This window comes from Rhinolophus hipposideros (assembly GCF_964194185.1).
Source record: "Rhinolophus hipposideros genome assembly, chromosome: 16".
In the NCBI taxonomy this organism is placed as follows: Eukaryota; Metazoa; Chordata; class Mammalia; order Chiroptera; family Rhinolophidae; genus Rhinolophus; species Rhinolophus hipposideros.
The window spans coordinates 60,844,228-60,864,338 of NC_138062.1; the positions used below are offsets into that span (position 1 = coordinate 60,844,228).

General features: G+C 59.0%; 1 protein-coding gene across 3 annotated transcripts; it reads right to left on the reverse strand.

The window, feature by feature from the left end:
- Positions 1 to 2,772: 2,772 nt before the first annotated feature.
- ABCA7 (ATP binding cassette subfamily A member 7) lies at positions 2,773 to 20,040 on the reverse strand. 3 transcript variants are annotated; one of them, XM_081075968.1, is made up of 47 exons: positions 19,974 to 20,040; positions 18,816 to 19,011; positions 18,636 to 18,729; positions 18,306 to 18,447; positions 18,106 to 18,218; positions 17,895 to 17,971; positions 17,476 to 17,544; positions 17,041 to 17,245; positions 16,817 to 16,956; positions 16,551 to 16,667; positions 16,167 to 16,334; positions 15,780 to 15,997; positions 15,308 to 15,484; positions 14,756 to 14,978; positions 14,396 to 14,617; positions 14,117 to 14,318; positions 13,729 to 13,839; positions 13,333 to 13,504; positions 12,892 to 13,023; positions 12,666 to 12,805; positions 12,303 to 12,440; positions 11,879 to 12,063; positions 11,716 to 11,788; positions 11,182 to 11,384; positions 10,946 to 10,994; positions 10,635 to 10,739; positions 10,391 to 10,545; positions 10,045 to 10,169; positions 9,865 to 9,963; positions 9,404 to 9,691; positions 9,132 to 9,164; positions 8,835 to 9,012; positions 8,581 to 8,750; positions 8,024 to 8,222; positions 7,701 to 7,816; positions 7,262 to 7,406; positions 7,051 to 7,174; positions 6,569 to 6,698; positions 6,376 to 6,496; positions 6,239 to 6,301; positions 5,490 to 5,596; positions 5,167 to 5,308; positions 4,485 to 4,619; positions 4,312 to 4,415; positions 3,954 to 4,046; positions 3,405 to 3,645; positions 2,773 to 3,294 (listed from the first exon to the last, which is right to left on the reverse strand). In XM_081075968.1, exons 2-47 carry the CDS (start codon positions 18,879 to 18,881, stop codon positions 3,139 to 3,141), a joined length of 6,465 nt encoding a protein of 2,154 aa, XP_080932094.1. In that variant the 5' UTR covers positions 18,882 to 19,011; positions 19,974 to 20,040; the 3' UTR covers positions 2,773 to 3,138. The 3 variants fall into 3 exon arrangements, with proteins under 3 accessions (XP_080932094.1, XP_080932095.1, XP_080932096.1); XM_081075969.1 differs by lacking the exon at positions 9,132 to 9,164 and having other exon boundaries at positions 8,045 to 8,222; XM_081075970.1 differs by lacking the exon at positions 19,974 to 20,040 and having other exon boundaries at positions 2,774 to 3,294; positions 6,376 to 6,698; positions 8,045 to 8,222; positions 18,816 to 19,027.
- Between the last annotated feature and the right edge of the window lie 71 nt (positions 20,041 to 20,111).

Here is a 20,111-nt window from a genome sequence, read left to right on the forward strand (position 1 = left end):
AGGCCCACGTGACAAGCCCAGCCCTCATTGGCGGGCCCTCCCCCCACAGGAAAAGGCCTCCGGAGGTGGTGACGCAGACCTACCCTCCCATCTATCCCAGCCTCAGCCTGCCCCTCCGCAGAGTGGGCTTGAAGGTGGGGTCCCAGGCACCACCCCCAGCCCAGGCACCACCTCCAGCTTCCACTTTCCCAGCTCTGTACGCATTGAACTGGGCACTGGCACTTGGCACTGGTGCCCCTGCAAGCACAGGGGAAGCACACAGTGGCTGACTGCACAGGTTTTGACCCTCACTTAGACACACAGACGCAACCAGGAGTACAGACAGGGGCACAATAACGTGAGCATGATTACACTCAGGAGCAGAGACACTGACACTCACAGACACAGGGACACTGACACACACACAGGGACACTGACACACACACACGGACACTGACGCACACACACACAGGGACACTGACACACACACAGGGACACTGACACACACACACAGGGACACTGACACATACACACAGGGACACTGACACATACACACAGGGACACTGACACACACACACGGACACTGACACACACACACAGGGACACTGACACACACACGGACACTGACACACACACGGACACTGACACACACACAGGGACACTGACACACACACAGGGACACTGACACACACACAGGGACACTGACACACACACACAGGGACACTGACACACACACAGGGACACTGACACACACACACAGGGACACTGACACACACACAGGGACACTGACACACACACACGGACACTGACACACACACACAGGGACACTGACACACACACACAGACACTGACACACACACACACGGACACTGACACACACACGGACACTGACACACACACAGGGACACTGACACACACACACACGGACACTGACACACACGGACACTGACACACACACAGGGACACTGACACACACACAGGGACACTGACACACACACGGACACTGACACACACACAGGGACACTGACACACACACACGGACACTGACACACACACACACGGACACTGACACACACACGGACACTGACACACACACAGGGACACTGACACACACACACAGGGACACTGACACACACACAGGGACACTGACACACACACACGGACACTGACACACACACACAGGGACACTGACACACACACGGACACTGACACACACACACACGGACACTGACACACACACGGACACTGACACACACACAGGGACACTGACACACACACACGGACACTGACCCTTGAGGATACTGACACACAGTGTCGCAGGGACACAGTGACACTTGCAGGGACACTGACACACAGGGATGCAGATTGACTTTCAAGGACACTGACACATAGGGATACAAGGTTGCAGTGACCCCTGCAGGGACACTGACAGACAGGTATGCAAGGACACAGGGACACTGACACAGAGGGGCGCCAGGACCAAGGGACAATGACGCACAAGTGCAGTGACTCGTGGGGCTACAGGGACACTGATACACAGTGATGCAAGTCACTTGGATGCAGGGACACAGGGACCATGGGATGCAGAGACGGAGAGACACTGACATGGGGACGCAGAGATGCAGAGGTCCACTAACTCTCAGGGACACTGGGACACAGGGACACAAGGACAAGACTCACACACGTGCTCCGACTCCAGGAAGCTCCACAGATTAAATGGGTGACCCAGAACTTTGCACTGAAACCTGGGACACAGATATCCATCCTCTAGACCCCTTTTCTCCCTGGTGTGGTGGCCCCAAAGTGCCCTGGCAATGGCCCCCTGCAGGGCCTGGGCCATGCAGGGCATAGTGGGTCACCCCTTTAGCCTAGTGCCTGCATTGGCCTCAGTTCAGCTTCCCACCCACACCATACAATCCAGGGACACACAGGCCAACCCCCCACATGCTGCCAGCAGTGCTGACAACACCTGAGGCTGCCACCCACTGCCTCAGCTCCCTGTTCCCAGCTTCAGCCAATAGGTGGGACTTCAGCCATGAGGAGATCCCCACTCCTTCTACGCTCCATGGACTCCCATCTCCTCCCTTCATGACTACCTATTCTCGGGGCCCCCCACCCCAGTCTGAGCCTTCTCTGCTCCCCTTGTGCAGTCCCACCCCCAATCCCCAACACTTTTACCCAACATGGGAGCTCGGGAGCTCACTGAGCTCAGGTGAGAGCAGTGGATCTCCAGGGCATAGGGCACATGGGCCACAGCACCTCATGCCAAACCCAGCTCTACAGACCTGGGTCCATCCACAAACCCAGCCTAGAAGTCCCGAGGGTCTTCTGCCCACCACTCATTGCTCTGGGGCCGGGATCAGGAGGTGAGGGCTGGCTGGCAGGCTTCTGGCCTGGTGGGAAGGCCAGAGGTCTGGGCCACCAGCACTGGGCTAAGCTATGCCACACATTCCTGAGCCCTAATCGCAGGCCCACTTCCTGGCCAGGCACTCATAGGTACCACCCTCAGGCGCCAGACCCATGTGGCACTCGGGGATCCTGGAGACCAGTGTCTGGGCTCTTATTAAGCCTACACTTGCATGTGAGACCCCCCCACTCCCAGGGCCCACCAGAGGTTTTTGTAGCTGGGGGTCCAGTCAGCTGGTTCTCACCTGTACTCTGTGAGACCTGTGCTGTGAGTTGTCTGTGTCTATAAGCCCACATGTGCACATACTCAAGCTGGACCCAGCTGTGTGCACAGAGCCATGGGTGTACACGCATGGAGCCTAGCACACAGATACACAGGCACACTTTCACACAACGGTTTTAATTTTATTATTTTTTTAAATTGGGGAACAGTGTGTTTCTCCAGGGCCCATCAGCTCCAAGTCACTGTTTTCAATCTAATTGTGGAGGGCGCAGCTCAGCTCTAAATTCAGTCACCATTGTCAATCTTAGTTGCAAGGGCGCAGCCCACCATCCCATGTCCCATGTGGGAATCGAACTGGCAACCCTGTTAAGAGCTCGCACTCTAACCAACTGAGCCATCCCGCCGCCTCCACGACGGCTTTATTTCCTCCAGGGCAGTGGGCCCTCTGGGAGACTGGGAGCTAACTCTGGGCCATCTGTCCTGCCTTTGTCAAACCCAGGGCCTCCCACCAGTCCCACAGAGGAGCGGGCTCACAGCACTGTCTCTGCCACGCTGGGCTTGGCCAGGAACCTGGTGATGAGTTTGGGGCCCTGCAGGCCTGGCCTGGGCTCCACCCCCACTCCTGCCTCCTGCTGGTCTTCCTCCTCCTCCTCCTTCCCCTGGTCCTCAGCGAAGTACAGGAATACCTAGCAGGCGGGCAGCCCAGCCACCCAAGGGGACAGGAGTGAAAGTCAGCCTGAAGGGCTGGGCTACAGCCCCACCCTCGCCCCCAGGCCCTCCCTGATGATGTGGGCACCTCCTCCAGTGTGGTCTGGCTCACTGAGAAGTCCTCCACGCCGTGTTCTGCCCCTTGTGTGGCCAGCTCCCCAAAGACACGTGCCAGGGCGCAGCGCCCTCCCGTTGGCAGCTGGAAGCGTAGGCGGCCGCCATGCGCTTCTCGTAGCTGGGCCCCTGGGAACACTGCTGCCACAAAGGCTGCTGCAGGTTCAGAGTTCGTTGCGGGCACTCGCACGGTCAGCATGTGGCCAGCACCAAATCTGGGGGGGGGGGGGTGGGCGGGCCAGGGATACTAGGCAGGCCCACAGCCCAACCTACCCACACCACCCTTCGGCTCTCTTCTGGCTCCACCCTCAATACCTGGCCCCTCTTGACCCCACCATCCCCAACCCTTGTTCCAGAAAGCACTCATTCCTTCTTGAACACGGCCTCTCCCAAGACCCGCCACTCCTTCCCCTATTAGAGCCATGCTGGCCTCTCCTCTGGCCCCACCTGCACCATCACCCTCACCCAGCCTACTCCTGCCCTCAATCACACAGGCCTGGCCCTTGAGACCTTGCCTTCTCACCTGCCCTTGAGGTGCTGGGGGCTCCCCAAGCAGCGGAACCGCCCGTTCACCATGATGGCCAAGCGTGTGCAGAGCGCCTCACACTCCTCCATGCTGTTGGGGACCAAGTGCCATGAACTCCAGCCTGGACCACACTTCTACTCTGAATACTTCCCACTCATCTGTAGATCGCTTGGTCCTGGGGGTCAGGGTCTACTGCCCCGTGTCCTTACACTTGGGCTTGGCATCCGCCCCCAGGGTCAGGACCGCCCCGCCCAGTGTGTCCATGTGCTGTCTGACATCCTCTCACTGTCTACCTCTCCCCCCAGAGCATGGACCACCTTGGCCCACAGCCCCAGGATCCAGGCACGGGCCCCACCTATGCGAGGTGAGCACCACTGAGCGGCCCTTCTGCACTATGGCCAGCAAGCTGTTCCAGAGGAAGCGCCGTGCACCAGGGTCCATGCCGGTGGTTGGCTCGTCCTGAGAGGAGGCGAAGGTAAGATGCAGTAAGACTGGCCCCACCCCCACCCAAGCCCCAAACACACGTACCAGAAAGACCACTGGCGGGTCCCCCACCAGAGCCACAGCCGTTGCCAGCTTCCGCTTGTTGCCGACGCTGTAGGTGCCCGCAGGCCAGTCGGCGTACTGCTGGAGCCCGAGGTGTGCCAGGCCCAGGCTCGCTGTCTATGGATGAACCAGAGTAGCAGGGGACCAGAATAAATGTGGGGGGACCAAATGAGAGTTAGAGGGACCAGAGTGAGCGGGGGTTGGGGGAAAAGTGAGCAGGAGGTACCAAAGTGAACTTGGGACCAGTAGGAGTGGAGGGACAGAGCACGGGGTCACCAGAGTGACCTTTGGGACATCAGAGTGAAACTGGGGCCAGGTAGAAGGGGCACAGTGAGCGTGTGGAACCCGAGCCAAGGGCAGGACCAGAGAGGATGGGAGTGGTAGGGCTGGGGCTAGGATGGAGAGAAGGTAAATAAAGGGGTTGGGGCCAGAGCAAGCATAGGGTGGGGGGTTCTAAGTCCTCAGCCAGAGGTGGAGTCATGGAGAGCGGGCAGTTCCCTGAGTAGGGAGGCAGCAGTCGACCCACATGAATGTAGGAGCTAGGGGAGGACAGGGGCAGTGTCCAGAGGATAGAAGGCAGGTAGACCTTGGCTCAGGGCACGGCCAAGGAGAGCCAGTGAGGGCTGGGCTGGGATCCAGAGGCCCTGGCAGAATAGTGGGTCACCTGGGCAACCTCGGCCTCCCGGACGCCACGCAGGCGTGCAAACAGCTCCAGGTGCTCGCGGCCAGTCAGCAGCTCGAAAATGGCATCCGACTGAGGGCAGTAACCCATGTGGCAGTGTGCGGTGACTGGTTCCTGGGTCACGCTGAGGATGGTGGACAGGGGGTTCAGGGAACTGGCTAGGCCCCAGGCATGCTAGGACAAACACAGGGACCCACCTACCTCGGACCACTCTGGTAAGGGGTGGGGTATCTCAGGGTTCACCCTGACCCTGTGTGGGAATGTTGCGGGCTCAGGGCCCCCGCCCCCTTCCAGAGTCCCCTCACCTGTGGCCTGCCAGAATGGCCTCACCCCCGCTAGGCAGTGTGTCCCCAGTCACCATGCGAAATGTGGATGTCTTCCCTGCTCCATTCACGCCCAGCAGTCCGAAACACTGTGATGACATCCACAGAGGGCATTTGACAAGGCCTCTGATCCAGTGCCTCTGATTCTGGGTGGGTTTCTAAGTTTCTGCATGGAAGGCTCTGGGGAAGAGGGATCCCTGGGACAAATACTGGGGTGTGGAGGGAGGCAGAAGGCTTTCACTTAGCAAGGAGTGATTATTGGCAAGTGGGATCCTGGCACACAGTAGGTATCCTATAAAGGTCATAAATAGCAAGTGTGCCATACATATCAGAACTCGAGATTTCTGAATGTTTTCTGCCACATGGGGGGGTGGGGCAGTACTCAGGCTGAGTGCAGTCAGCCTGAGGTGGAGATGTTGGCTAGCACACAGTAGGTGCTTGATAAAGGTTACTGGCATGTGTGGTGGCACCCAATAGGTGCTCAATAATGAATATGCTTGTCCTCAGTATGGTCTTACTAATACCTTATTGCACACAGTAGGGCTCTAAATGCAAGCATGCAGTTGGTGCTTAATGAGAGCTTTTAGGCTTAAAACAGAAGCTCAAATGTCAACAGCCAGTAGGTTGTAAATAAAGGGCAAAAGGCACACAGGAGTTCAATATAGGGCAGTGGGCATGCAGTAGGGCAGCCTCTCACTGCCCCTGCACCAGGATCTCCACCCTGGACTCACCTCACCGGGGGGTATCCCCAGACACAGGCGGTTGACAGCTGGTGTCTTCTGCCCAGGGAACACCTAGAAGGAGTGCAGGACCCTGAGAAAGGTGGGTGGGCCAGTGGAAGCCCCCTCACCCAGCGCTCTGCACCAACCTTGGTCAGGTCCCGCAGGACCAACACGTCTCCCTGGGTGGCCCCTCGGACCACACGTTCCCGCTCACGGGCCACATCCTCATCCTCCTCCCCCAGGGAGGGCAGCAGCTTTAGCTTGGGTCTAAGGACAGATACAACAGTGGGCCCAAAGCCAGACCCTGGCCCCTGCCACACTGCCCTGGTCCCCACTGACTGTGGCAGGAGGTGTGTGCGGTGCTGCAGCAGGAGTGTGAAGAGGAGGAAGAGGGGCCCCTGTACCACCATGGCCAAGAGGTTCTTGCCGACCACCTCCCAACGCAGGGGTGACTGGAATTGCCTGTCTCCTGTGGGAATAGGAAAGAGAGACTGTGTGCTTAAAGGGGCTTGGTTTCTGAGCCCCTCCCCATCTAGGTCAGCTTGAGTTCATAAGGAACCAAGAACTGGATAGGCCACTCAACTGGAGTCTAATTGATATAGACCAGTGGTATCACAACCTCCCGTATTTAGGGCCTTAGACCTCTTGTGATAAAACCCAAGATAGAATTAGCTTCTATGGCTGCTTTTCTGTACCTCTAATTTGACCCAAACTTGGGGCCATCTAAGACCTCCAGTTCTCTTCCTGGGGGCTGTTGTTTGTCCCTATCCTGTATAACTGATTCTTTGCTGGCACTTCCCCACCTTGAGGGAAGTTCTCACCGAAGCGCTCAAAGGCATCAGCCATGGCCTGGTTCCGCACCATGTCGATGAGCCCCCGACCCAGGCAGAAGTGGGGGAAGATAAGGAAGACCTGTTTTAGGATCCGGCTCACCTTCTGCAGCTTCTGTTCAGGGGAAGAAAGAGGGAGGTGGGTCAAGAGCTAAGGCCCCAGCCCCGCCCCAGCCTGAGGCCCAGCCTTACAGGGTCCTACCTGATCAGAGAAGAGCTCAAGCACGAAGGTGGCCATGCTGCCATTAATGCCAATAAAGAGGTTGATGCAGGTGAGCACCACATAGGCTGTGCTGGGCACGGAGAAGAAGAAGGAGGCTGGGTACATGAGCGGCGTGATTGACCAGCTAAAGGGCAAAAGAAGTTGTCAGGTAACCCACTCAAGAGCGCTGAGCAGCCATGAGATGAATACAGAGCTCTCCTCCCATCTTCTGCACTGCAGACCCCTATTAACGTGAATTAAGATGAGCTTTTAAGGTCACCTTGGCACACTATTGAATTAGATCTCACTTGAGGTCACCTCAGACCTCCATGTCCTCCTTCCTCTCCTTGGGCGCTGCCACTGAGTCCCATCTCACTTAACAGTGTTGGTAGGGAGGGGAGGTCAGTAAGAATAGGCCCTGAGGGTCTGGGGGTCTCACCCATACAGTAGCAGCAACAGTAGAAGGGTGGGCAGGTTGGCAGGGGCCACGTACGCCCTCTGCTGGAAGACCAGAAAGATGAGCACCACAATGCATGCTGGCACCAAGTAGTTACACTGCATAAGAAATGGCAGTTACCCTCAACTGTGCAGGGATGGGCACTGACACCCTTAGCCCCATAACCCACTCTGACCACCCTGTGTTTGGGGTAGCAGGACATGAGGTCTCCCACAGTCCCAAAACTTCACCCTGGCCATCCTGGACAAGTCCCTGCCCAGAAAAGGGCCAGAAGGGGCAGTGGCAAGTGGTGGCTGGGCCCCCACCCCTCTGGGCAGTCCCTGCACCATGTCCCAGAGAAAGTTGCCAAGCCAGTAGAGTGTGGGGTGCAGGCCGCCCATGAACTGCAGGTGTTTGGCTCGGGTGACGCGCTCCTCGATGAGGACAAGGGTGAAGCTGGCCGGGACGAAGGACATGGCAAAGACCACGCAGATGGAGACAAGCACGTCCACAGAGGAGGCCATCCTGGGGGCAGGGGTGCATGAGCTACTCAGGGCAGAACTGTACATGCTACAGGGCTGGTCACTGGTGTGGGAGATGGCCCACGCCATTTTGGGATGAGGCCGGGTGGGTCACTTGGCAGGGAGGGGTTGGACAGGTCTCCAGGAGGATAAAGGTTGATGTAACAAGAACGTGCGGGCCGCTGGGGGAGACGAGTACACTGAGCCTGACGATGTCCCATCACCCTGGCCTAGGGAGTGGACAGGGGCATTTTCTGCTCCCCATTTATAAAGCAAGAGCATGCAGAGTGCAAATCCAGCTCCACCATCTAAAAACAACCGGGAAACAGGTGGGGGAGGACACACAGGGCAGAGGGACTCACAGCATGGCCTCAGATAGCTGCTCTTTGGTGAGGTTCAGAGGGTGGTTGAGTGTGGTGATACTGTAGGCACCGCTGGCAGGGCCTGGGGGCAGGCGGGCGTGTAGGAGGGCATTGTTGGCTCGGTTGACAAAGGCAACCATGGCGTGCCAGCCCTTGTTGTTGAACCAGATCTAGGGTGGGGTCAGGGCCGAGGGGTAAGACGATGGGGTCAGCCCTACCCCTGGCCAGCCACCTGCCCACTACCCCGTTTCCACCTTGAGGTTGTCCTGCACGTCCAGACCATGAGCCCACTTTGTGAGGTTGTTCAAGACACGGTCGAGCGCCCCACCAGACTGGGGGTTCAGCAGCACACGCAGCTCCTCCAGTGAGCGGCCCACCTCATGCCCTGAGGGCAGGCCTGTGTCTCGGCCCCCCAGGGAGAAGCCCCCATACCTGTGGGGAGTGGGAGCAGGTAGTGGGAGCTGTTGGCCAGGGCGGATGAGATGGGAGAGCCCCCTAGTGGGCAGGCAGAGAGCGCAGGAAGGGAACCCAGGGCAGGGGCCCTGCCTCACCTAACCTCATTCACCCATTTCTTAGTCTTCAGGCTGAGAGAGAGAGAGAGAGAGAGAGAGAGAGAGAGAGAGAGAGAGAGAGAGAGAGAGAGATGTGAGGGAGACAGACAGTGCCGGGTGCTGGGGGGGTCGGGGGAGACAAACAGAAAGGGGTGAGGCGTGGCACTCAGGAGGCCCTCAGGCCTGACATCCACCCTGACCTCCCTGGATACCAGACCATCTCATGAGGACCCATGTGACAGCCAGGCACACCGAGTCCAGCTGTGGCTCACCCCTGGTGCACCAGGCGCGGGTAGGTCTTGACCAGGAAGTCGGATAGGTTCCGGCCTGTCAGATTCTGCACAACTTCACCTGAGCTGGTCAGCGCCTGGGGTGGTGGGGGGCCACCAGCTGCGGCAGGGCAGTCGGGCAGCAGGAGGCGGGCACCAGGCTGGCTGCACTGGCAGGCAGGGGATGGAGACTCCAGGGTCCAGTTGCCACTGGCCAAGATCTTGGCCACGTCGGCAGGAAGCTCAGGAACCGAGAACCAGCAGACAGTGGGCTGTGTGCACTCAGGTGCCCTGGGGGGTGGGGCAGGGCTATGGGCACCCTGCTTCCAGGGATGCTGAAATGTGGAGGCTCCCAGGTCCCAAGCAGGGATGGGGGATGCTGCAGGCACCCTTGAGGACCACTGGTCAGAGCCCAGACAGGGAAACTGACGCCAGAGAGGCAAGGTCCAGTCCGGGGGCCTCACCTGTGGGAACTATTCTGCAGGTAGGGGTCCTCCAATCCTGCCTCTTTCAGCAGCGCCTCCAGCAAGCGGGCATGCTCGGGGTCCCCTGGGGAATCCTCACTGTGGGAGGTGGAAGGTCAGGGCTATGCCCATGGGTTCCTGGCCCTCTCGCCACCAGGCCCCTCTCCTTTTCCCCCTCACCTGAAGAAAGACATCTGGGCACCGTACATGCTGGGACTAAGCCGCAGAGCTGGGTAGTACCCAAAAGGAGGCACGATGAGGCTGAACACCAGCGCCAGGCCCACAAACAGCGCAGGCAGCACAATCTGAAAGACCAGCCATCAGCTACCTTCCCCACCCACCCTCCAGGTCTGCCGTACCCTTTCCTGCTCCCGCTCTACAACCATCCATGGCTCCTCAGTGCTCTCAATAAAAGTGTGCAGGGCAGGGGATACACCTTGGGTTAGGCAGTTGAATGAGGCTGCAGAGTGGAGAACAGGCATCCAGGGTCTCCCATGCACCCTCCCCGTGGCTTAGCACCCCTCACCTGTGCAAACAGGCCACGGCGGCTGCGGCGGGCGAGCAGAAAGCGCTTGAGTAGCAGGGCCCGGAGCTGTTGGCAGGTCAGCGCCCAGCCCTGTACCCGGCCCGTGGCATTGGGCCCTGAGCCCTGCAGGGCCTGTGTCTCTGGGGCAGACCGTACTGCGGAAGATGGGAGGGTCACTGCTCATGCCAAGAGGACCAGGAGGGGCCACAGGATAGGTCCACAAGGTCAGGGTAGGACAACTTACCCGGCTCTCCATTCTCCAGGGCTGACTCCCTGGGCAGAATTTTGAGCCGCGTAGTCACATCTGGGTGAGTAATGCCCGTGCACAGGTGCTGCCTGCGGCTGCCAGCTGTGGGGCCACCAGGGTCAGGGGTTAATGCTCAGCCTGGGGTCTGGGTCAAGGTCAAGGGACACAGATGAAGGGGATTAGGACTCAGGGATGGAGGTCAGGGCTATGCCTTGGGGCAGATTCAGCCAGGAATCGGGACTTGGTATAAAGTCAGGTCCAACCCTGGACTGCAGTTAGGGATCAAGGACAGGGATCTGTGGCTGTACCCTCTGGGTCAGTGTCCACAGCACAGTCTTCTACCACCTTCAGGAAGATCTAGGGAAACAAAGCAGGGGGCTCAGAGCCGGGGAAACCACAGGAGGGAGCTGGGGACTCAAGTACCACTGAGCCCTTAACCTCCCCAAGGGACTCTGAGTCTCCAGGCCTCCACTCGGCCAATAAGCAGACTCCTCCCCCTTCTAAGCACCACCTCCTCCAGGCAGCCCTTCCCCATTCACCATACCTCCTCGAGGCTGGTGTCGGAGATCCCGTAGCTGGCTAGCCCCAGCTCCCCCAGATGCTGGTCCAGTTCATGGAAGAGCTGGGTGAAGCTGCCATCTAGGGCGCCTCCATAGGGCAACACCAGCACCAGCTCATGGGGCAGATCCTCGACCAGCCGTGCCCCAGGAACCTGACGCTGCACCATGGCCAGCAGCTGGGGTACACCTGGGTGGATGGGGGATACATCAGGAGCCCTGGCAGGGTGGGAAGCCCTAGCTTCTGCCTCACCCCTCCCATCCTAGCCTCCCTGGGGAAAGGGGCTAGGGTGACCCATAAGGGGCCTGTGCCTGCAGGCAGAGGAGGTCAGGGCTAAGCACCTGAGGGAAGTACCTGATCTGGGGTGAGAGCTGGAGTCATCCAGGCTCAGACGTAGATTTCTTTCTGGGCTCAGCTCAGGGTCAGGGGTCCAGTCTGGGATCATAAAGCCCTGCTGCCCCGAACCAAGCCACTGCCACCCATCAGACCCTCCCTCTGGCTCTGCCACAGAAGCCCTTACCGGCCCCTCCTCCCTGGCTGCCTGGCTCCCTTTCCTGCCCGGCATCCATGCTGTCCTCCAAGTCAGTACCACCCTGTGGGCAGAGGGGCACCAACTGTCATGGCCATCAGGGCTGGACAGGGCCATCAGGGGTCAAGGGTCAGAGGTCACCTCCAGTCCTCACCTTTGTGCTGGCAGCCAGGGGCTTGGCACCCTTTACCAATCTCAGGTAGTAGCCAGATCCCAAGTGACGACGCAGGAAGAGTGGGGAGCCACAGCAACATAAGCGGCCACCTGCCACCACTGCCACACGGTCTCCTAAGAGCTCCGCCTCATCCAGGTGGTGGGTAGAAAGAATCAGTGTGCAACCTGGGCAAAGGGACCCAACCCACATGTACCATTGAGCCCTCAGGTGTTTGGCTAAGCTATAGCCTCTGCCAGAAATTGCCTGCCCCACATGGCAAACTCATACTCATCCCTCAAAACCCCATCCTCCTCATTAAAAACCCCAGCACCTCCTCATTAGAAACCTTTTCTTCTCATCAGAAACCTTTTTCTGGCCCCTCAAGCAGAATCCAGGGGAACCTTAGGCCACCTCCAACACTTACCTTTCCGGTATTTGAGTAGCAGTTCCCAAATTGTGCGACGGGAAGCAGGGTCCACTCCAGCTGTGGGCTCATCCAGGATAACGACCTGGGAGCCACCCACAAAGGCCATGGCCACTGAGAGCTTCCGCTGCATCCCACCTGGGCAGGGACAGCGACTGGGGTCTCAGCATGACCCCCCAGTCTTGGGCAGGGTTGCCTCCCCTCTCCACAGTCCTTTCCCCACCCACCTAGACCTCAAAGCCTGGCTCCTTCTGGGTCCCCTAGATCTCCTCTGGCTTCCCACTAACCTGGGGATAAAACCCCAGCTCCCTCCCAAGCCTCATCTCCTGTGGACCTGGAGACTCCTCCCCAGGCTGGGCTCACCAGAGAGGTGGCGTGTCTGTGCATGCCGCTTAGGGACAAGCCCCACATCCTGCAACAGACGGTCCTGCTCTAGGCCAATGGCAGCTGCACTCAGGCCCTTCAACCGGCCATAGAACCAGAGGTGCTCCTCCACGGTCAGCCTGCAGCCATAGAGGAAAGCAATGACCACCACGGCGGGCAGGCTAACGGACGACACCCAGTCCCTCCCAGGCCTGTGGGGACTCACATGTCAAACAGCATGTTGTACTGGGGACAGATGCCCAGGTGGGGCCGGATGGACGCCATGCTGGACCGGACATCATGGCCCAGGACACAGGCAGAGCCACCAGTGGGTGGAAAAAGGCCACTCAGGATGGACCTAGGGGTATAAGGGTCACAGAGCAGCTATTCCTTCAAAAGTGGAAATTGAAGCCCCCAAAGAAGCGGCAACAGCATTTATAGAGCACCTATTATTGTATGCCCAGGCCAAAGGCACGTCCTGTCCCTGTTCTACAGAAAAGAATGAGAAGCTCAGAGAACATAGTCATCTCCTGCCTATTGTATGTAAAGTGAACTGGGATCCCATCCCCCACTGCAGAGACAGGAACCTTCAAGGCCCAACTGCCTTTCCATTGAACACAGGTGCAAACCGAGGCCCAGGGGAAGGAAGGGGGTGGCAGCCACTCACAGTGTGGTTGTCTTGCCAGCGCCGTTATGGCCCAGGAAGGCAGTGATGTGGCCCTGGTAGAAATCCAGGCTGAGCCCACGCAGGGCAGGTGTCGGGTTGCCAGGAAAGTGCTTTTCCAGGCCGCGTATGGAGACCCCTGGAATCAGACCAGGTGGAGCCTCTTCTACCAGCTCTGTGGAAGAAAGGTAATCAGCTGCAGGAGCCCTTGGGAGGCCCTTAGAACTAGTCTTTGGAGGCAGAGGCCTTCTGGGCTGCAGTCCATAGGAGTAAAGGAAACCCACATGGGCCTGGGGAGCTGGGAGTATCCAGAGGTAGATCTGTGGGAACTTGGGTTTTTAGGGGACCTGGGGGTTATTGGGTTTTGGGGGACCTGGCTATTAAGGCTTATCTCCTCACCCTTCGGGTCCTTTGGGTCTGGAGGCAGGGTAGGTCCCTTGGGGGATCTAGGCCCAAACCAGTAGCTCCTCCGGAACGGAAAGTCCCACGGTTCCGGGATCCCATACTGGCCTGGGGGAGCAGTGCTCAGTTATCCTCTGAGCCTATTCCCCTGGAGCACTCCAGCTTCTGGCCACACACTTGGGATCATGGCATCCAAGTAGGAGGCAACTAGGAAACCCTATCCACCTGCCCCAGGCCATCCCTCAGATGCAACCACATGTTTGCGTGTACTAGGAATCCCCACCCTCTCGCCTAGGGTCCACCCCATCCTGGGTGGGCCCCATCCCTCAGCCCAGCCTCCTTGGTGCAGGTGCACACAGTGGGAGTCCCTACTCATAGGGCTCACCTGGGCACACGGCCTCCAGGTACCACGTGGAGAGGCCATAGAGCATGGCATCCAGCAGCAGAAGGCCCGAGACCTGGGCCAGGCTGAAGACATCAACCGCAGGCCTGGTACCCATGTTGTGCCACTGCACACCCTCGCCTTGCTCCTCTAGCAGCGCCAGGCTTTCACAGCCGAAGCCAAAGGCCACAGGTGACAGAAGACTCTGTGGATGGGGGCGGGTAGGTCAGCGATTAAGCACAGCTGAAAGAATCTCCCACCCCACCCCGGTCCAGCTCTCACTGCGGCCACGCGGACGCCTGCAGGTAGCTGGTCTCTCCAGGCCACGCACAGCACATAGGGCAGATACAGCACGAAGTAGATGAGGCCTCCACAAGCAGCCGACAGGTTGGCATGGGAGAAGAAGGTGCTCAGCAAGAAGCTTTGGATCACTGTGGCCACAGCGAAGGCAGCCAAGAACAGGAACAGCACAACTGGGTGGCTGTAGGGGAGAATGTCCCCGAGCTGCAGGAAGCAAAGGGAGGTCAGGGTCAGGCGCATGGATTTGCCCAGCGGTGCTCACCCACGCAAGGCACCTCCTGCCTGTTACCCTCCCCTGTGAGCAAGTCCATTCTGCAGCCAGAAAGACTGAGGTACGCCCACCTTGAGTACCAGCACGAGCAGCACAGTGCTGAGAAGGAAGGGCCCCAGGCAGCTGAGGAACCAGCCCAGCCAGAGCACAGCACCACTGAGCCCCATGCTACGCATCACGTAGCGCAGCTGTGTCTCCTTCTCGCGAACCACGGCCTTCACTGTCAGCGCCACAGAGTAGATCCAGGCCAGCGTCAGGAAGAGTGGCAGCGACCGGCTCAGCACGCGCAGGAACCTGGGGCAGCAGGGGTGGAGGCTAGAGACCCTGTGTAGCCCCCATCCGGCATGATGGTTCAGCCACACACGTTCGTCCTCCCTTATCCTCAGGCCCCTCGTTCAATCTCAGGATCCCAGCTGTCAGCACAGGCCATAGTATCCCTACACCCAGAGACCCCAGACTTTCGCGGATTCCTGCTCCTCCTGCCACACGGGTCACAGGGGGTATGGTCCGCCTAAAGCAGCAGTCCGCAGCCTTAACTGCATACATTTTCCAAAAGCAGCCTGGGTCCCACCAGACACTCAGGAATCTGGCAGCTGGGAGAGTGAGTGGGGACGGACACTCACGCATCGTCCACGTAGCACGGGTAGGGTATCTGCTGCAGGTAGAGGCCGGCGCGGGGAGCACTGCCGCTCAGCACTCGCACGGCTGCATGCTCTAGCATGTCCTGCAGGTACACAAAGCCTCCCCACACATAGTGCATGTCTGTCAGGGGGTCAGCGGCGGGGCCGGGGTCCCAGAACCTGCAAAGGGAACGGTTGGAAACTCTCAGGACTCTGTCCTTCGAAACCTTAGCTCCATACCCACCAGTTCAACTGAGTGCCAGCCAAGCATAAGCGCACAGCCACTTCCATGTTTCCCAGCAGCCAAGGTGTTGAGCCCGCCCACCAAGGCCTTGGGCATGCCCCTTATGCAAGCTTAGTCCCTCCCACCACGGAGCCCAATTGAGCCAAGGAATTCTGGGCTCTGCCTGCCATTGGATGCCCCGGTCCCGCCTATTACGCTCTCGGCAGCTCCCACAGGTGGCCGCATCCTCACCTGTCCCGGATCTTGTTGGTTCTGATGACATTGTCTATGTCCATGCGTATCTTGATGCGCACGTGACCGGGACCTGGGAGGTGTTCTGGCTCCGGAGGGTCCTCGGAGCCCAAGAAGACAACACCGGCCCAGAAGCGATGCTCAGCAAGCAGCTCCAGAGCCCGCTCCACCAGAGCTGCCTCTGAAGGCACTGCCTCCAGCTTGTCCAGGGTCACACACTGGGAGAGGGATGATGGGGGTGTTGCCTAGGCGTGGGTCCGAGACACCTGGGGTGCTGCCCCCCACCTCTGGGCTGAGCAGAGCTTACTCGGAGCCCCAGTGCAGGGCACGCGCCTGCATCAGAACCCCCACAGGGCAGGCTGGTTCCCCAAGTGGACGGTCTCTCACCTCCATTGCACGGCCAAGCATGCCCAGCAGGTGCCCCACATCAGCATACACCTCCTGCCAGCTGTGGCCACCCTTGTGGGGATCCAGAAAGGCTTGAAGGACCTTCACCTGGTTCTGGCCTCCCGGTCCTGGCTGCCTCCTTCCTTTATCCTGAATTTGCAGGAGCCTCTGGAGGGTGGTGGGGGAAGGCGGGGGTCTGCATGGGGCATTCAATGCCTCATCACCCCTCTTCCCATCCCTGGGGCCTGTCCTCATGATAGAGGCCACATTTCACTTCCACACCCTTGTCCAGGAGGCCCTGCCCCGCACCCTAACCCTCAGCAGGGGGTGATACGGCGGTGGGGGGGCTGTAGACGCATCTGCTGCCCTCCATCCTGGCCCCACCTGCAATATGGCTACATTTGCACTGTCATTCATGAAGTTGAAGAACTGGGGTCCCAGCACCTCCCACACTTCCTGGACATCTTTCAACAAAGCCAGCTCTTGGAAGGTCCGGTTCACCTGCAGGTGTCAGGAATCAAGATCAATGCCAGGCTCACCAGTTCACAACCCCTCCTCTGAGTGCTGGCACCTGCCTCCTGGGGCCATCCCCAGCCTGGCCTCTTATCCACCTGGGCTGAAGAAGGACCCAGGACCCCTCCTGCCCTCACCTGGGCCATGAGCTGCCGGGTGAAGGGCGTGTCAGGTGCAAACAGCAGTTTCCCCAGGACTAGCGGCTTCAGGCGCCTCCAGAGCAGGTGGGACAGTGGGTGCATGTCCAGGGCCCCCATGAACTCAGTGCAGGCAGGGCCTGGGATGGGGGGGTGCCATGAGGCCCTTCCCCCGCACCCACCACTCCATTTCCCAGACTGGGAAATCCAGGTCAGTTACTCACTCAGGCCATTGTCGGGTAGGACAGGCTCCTGCCCCACCAACTCCTTTAGGTCGCTGGCCTCATACCAGTTGAGAGAGGGCCCCCCAGGGACACTAGGCCCCCTGGCACTGCAGAGGGCTTCTGACACTGCCTCCAAGGGACCACCTGTCTCTCGGAGTCTCCGTAACAGTGCATGCAGCTCTGCCAGGCTGGGCAGCCCCCGGAGCTGGAGAGAGGTCACCAAGGGCACTGTCAGTCGTCCTTCCTGCACGGTTCCACCACCAAATCTTAACCACAGCAGGGCACCCTGCCAGGAATGTCTTCTCTGGCTCTTTCTGCTCAAGTCCCCTGAAAAAAAGCTTACCCAAGGGAAGTGCCCAGGGCTGTCCTGTCACCTCCCTATCAGGAAGCTCATCCTTATAGTCTCCCGGGGTAGAGCATGAGGGGGTCTCTTACCTCCTGGGCCAGCTCCTCTGCTGCCTCCACTGACTCCTGGACTCGGCCCAGCACTGACCTTAGGGACTCCTGGAAAGAAAGATGACAAAGGTGACTATGACCTTGACTGAGGTCTCACTAGGGGTCAAGCACTTTGCCAGGCTCCCAGGCAGTCCATACTATCACAGACTCCATTTTATAAATAGGGAAACTGAGGCTCTGAGAAGCATGTGGATTCATTCAAGGTGTCAAAGGTTAGAACCACCACCATGCCCAACACGGCCTGTCTGGGCACCGACAGGCCACAGAACATCACTCCTGGTGCCAGAAACAGTCCAAAGGCCTGGAGGCTGGAATCAGCAGCCCTCGGAGGGAAGCAATGTGCTGGACCTGGATGGGGTGGTACCAGGACTCCCAGAGTCAACCTTGCTCCACCTCACCCCTTGCAAGAGTGTCCCCAGTAGCTCAGTGGTCAGGGATGGTCCCTCCTGTGGCCGGTCACTCGACTGAGGCCAGTCTGGAGGAGGAATACATGGAAGCACGGGATTAGGCTAAGCTTGGCCTAAACCCACACCCCATGCCCATTTCACAGCTGGGCAAGTGGAGGCTCAGAGCTCAGCCCCACTTGCCAGAGGACCCCAGCCCTCTCACCTGCTCTGCGTGCAGCCCTTAGTGTGGGTATCAGCTTCCCCAGGCTGGCCAGCATCCTGTGGGCACTGGGGCCCCCCAGGACAATGCGGACATCGGCCAGGAGCCGGGAGACCCTGCAGACAGAGAGAGAGTGGGACGCAGGGGCTGGGCGGATACCCCCACACCCGCCCATGGCCACCGCACCCACAACGCTTGCTCACAGGGTGTCGTTAAAGTTGCTGAGGACACCAGGCTCCTCACCAGGCGTGTGCTTCGGGAAGCAGGTGTTGTTCACATTACAGAGGAGACCCTGGAGCCAGGGTATAGTGCCCGCTGAGGGCAGCGGCTTGTTGGAGAAGTGGCCTGTGTGGACACCAGGCGTTGAAGGTCTTGCAGGAGTCCTCACCATGATCCCACCCTCTGGCCAGAGCTCTCACCCTCAGCTGTTTATTGGTTCCTGGGTCTGTGCTCCCTGGCGCTTGCTCACTGGTGGATAGGGTGACCCCTTGCCTCCCCCCTTACACAAAGTACCTGGACCCTGGGGGGCTTACATTCATGCTGCTCCAGTGGGGGGTGGGAGTGGCGGACAGCCACCAGGATGAAGAACAGAAAGAGAGGCCAAAACAATTCCACCAGGAACTGGATCTGGGGGAGACGCAACAAGAGGGGTGGTGGGGAACAGTGTGAGGCACCTGGGCCTCTCCACCCTGGCCCAAATGCCCGGGAGTTACCGGCTGTCTCCTACGATACAGAAAATTCTTCCAAAGCAGCAGCATCAACTGCGTCCAGAAGGCCATGGCAGGAATGGATAGGAGGTAGGATGGAGGGGTCAAGCTGAGGACATGCTGTGTGGTTGCGGGCAACTCTCTGTCCCTCTCTGAACCTCGTTCCTCTATCCTGTCGAGCAGGATTCCTGGATGAGCGGCCCTGAGTCAGGCAAACGGTAAGTGCCTACCCCACCTAAGGGGTGAAGTGAGCCAATGGGAGCCCTGCCTGAATACATCCTTGCATCTTATTGGCTACCAGGGCTGTCGGTCTCTGCAGCTGTGGTACGAACGCCTATCCTCTAATCCTTCAGGGGGCGGGGGTCGGATTAACTCTTTCATCACCAGGCTCTACCCTAAGCCCACTTGGGGGCCTCCATATCCTGGCCCCCAGCCTTATCCCCAACCTGGGAAAGAATCCCCATTCCCCTTGCTCTTCCCCAATGATAATAGCATTGGGTGCTGGCTGGATACGCCTGGCTGGAACACAGGCCAACCCAGGAGCCCAAAGAGACGAGCAGAGTCACCCAGCTGGAGGCAGGGCCCCAGTTCTGCCCACCCCTCTGGTATTATTTATCACTCAGAAGAACCCCAAAATCCAGAAAATGGGTTAGGAGAAGGAGCAGCGATGGAAGCTGCTGGAACCAGCAATTCCTGACCTGTTCCTTGCTTGGAACTGTCCAGCTCTGGCCTACTTCATGATTGCACAGATAGGGAAACTGAAGCCGCCAGAGGGGCAGGGAGTTGCCACAGCTCACATACGAAGAGGGAACTAGAACTCAAGACCCGGGACCCCTACTCTATAACTCTTCTTTACATCGAGTGGAATCTGGGGGACCAGCCTGCTTCTCCATTTGTAAAACCGGGGCAGAAAGCTTGGAGTTCTAACGGGGAAAAGGGGCACCCGATGGCAAAGCCCCTTTCAGTTGACTTTAATACCCAATCTCCCCCTTGAGAATTAGTGGTCAATTCTGCTATCCCCCAACACTTAACTGGCAAGGAGCCAAGGTGAGCCAGTCTGGACTCGGCCCATACCCCTTAAGTCCCAGGGATCCTGCCTCCTTCCCACTCATCTCCACCCCCGCAACTTCTCAAGGCCTTCCTTTCTCTCTGGGACCGTCTCACCGTTCCAGCCCCCAGTGCTAGCCGCTTTCCCTCCGCCCGACAGCCGCCTGGAAACGCGGCCCCTTTAAGAGAAGCCCCCCCAGTGGGAGCGGCGCCGCTACAGCCGACTGAACGTTGCATCCCGCGCCCGCGGCAACG

Excerpts from the sequence above, each read along its gene's own strand:
- ABCA7 (XM_081075970.1), bottom strand. The coding sequence starts at position 18,881 with ATGGCCTTCTGGACGCAGTTGATGCTGCTGCTTTGGAAGAATTTTCTG. Across the intron at positions 13,024-13,332 it reads GCTGGCAAGACAACCACACT|GTCCATCCTGAGTGGCCTTT; the intron begins GTGAGTGGCTGC and ends TTATACCCCTAG. Across the intron at positions 7,175-7,261 it reads TTGAGCTCTTCTCTGATCAG|AAGCTGCAGAAGGTGAGCCG; the intron begins GTAGGACCCTGT and ends TCCCCTGAACAG.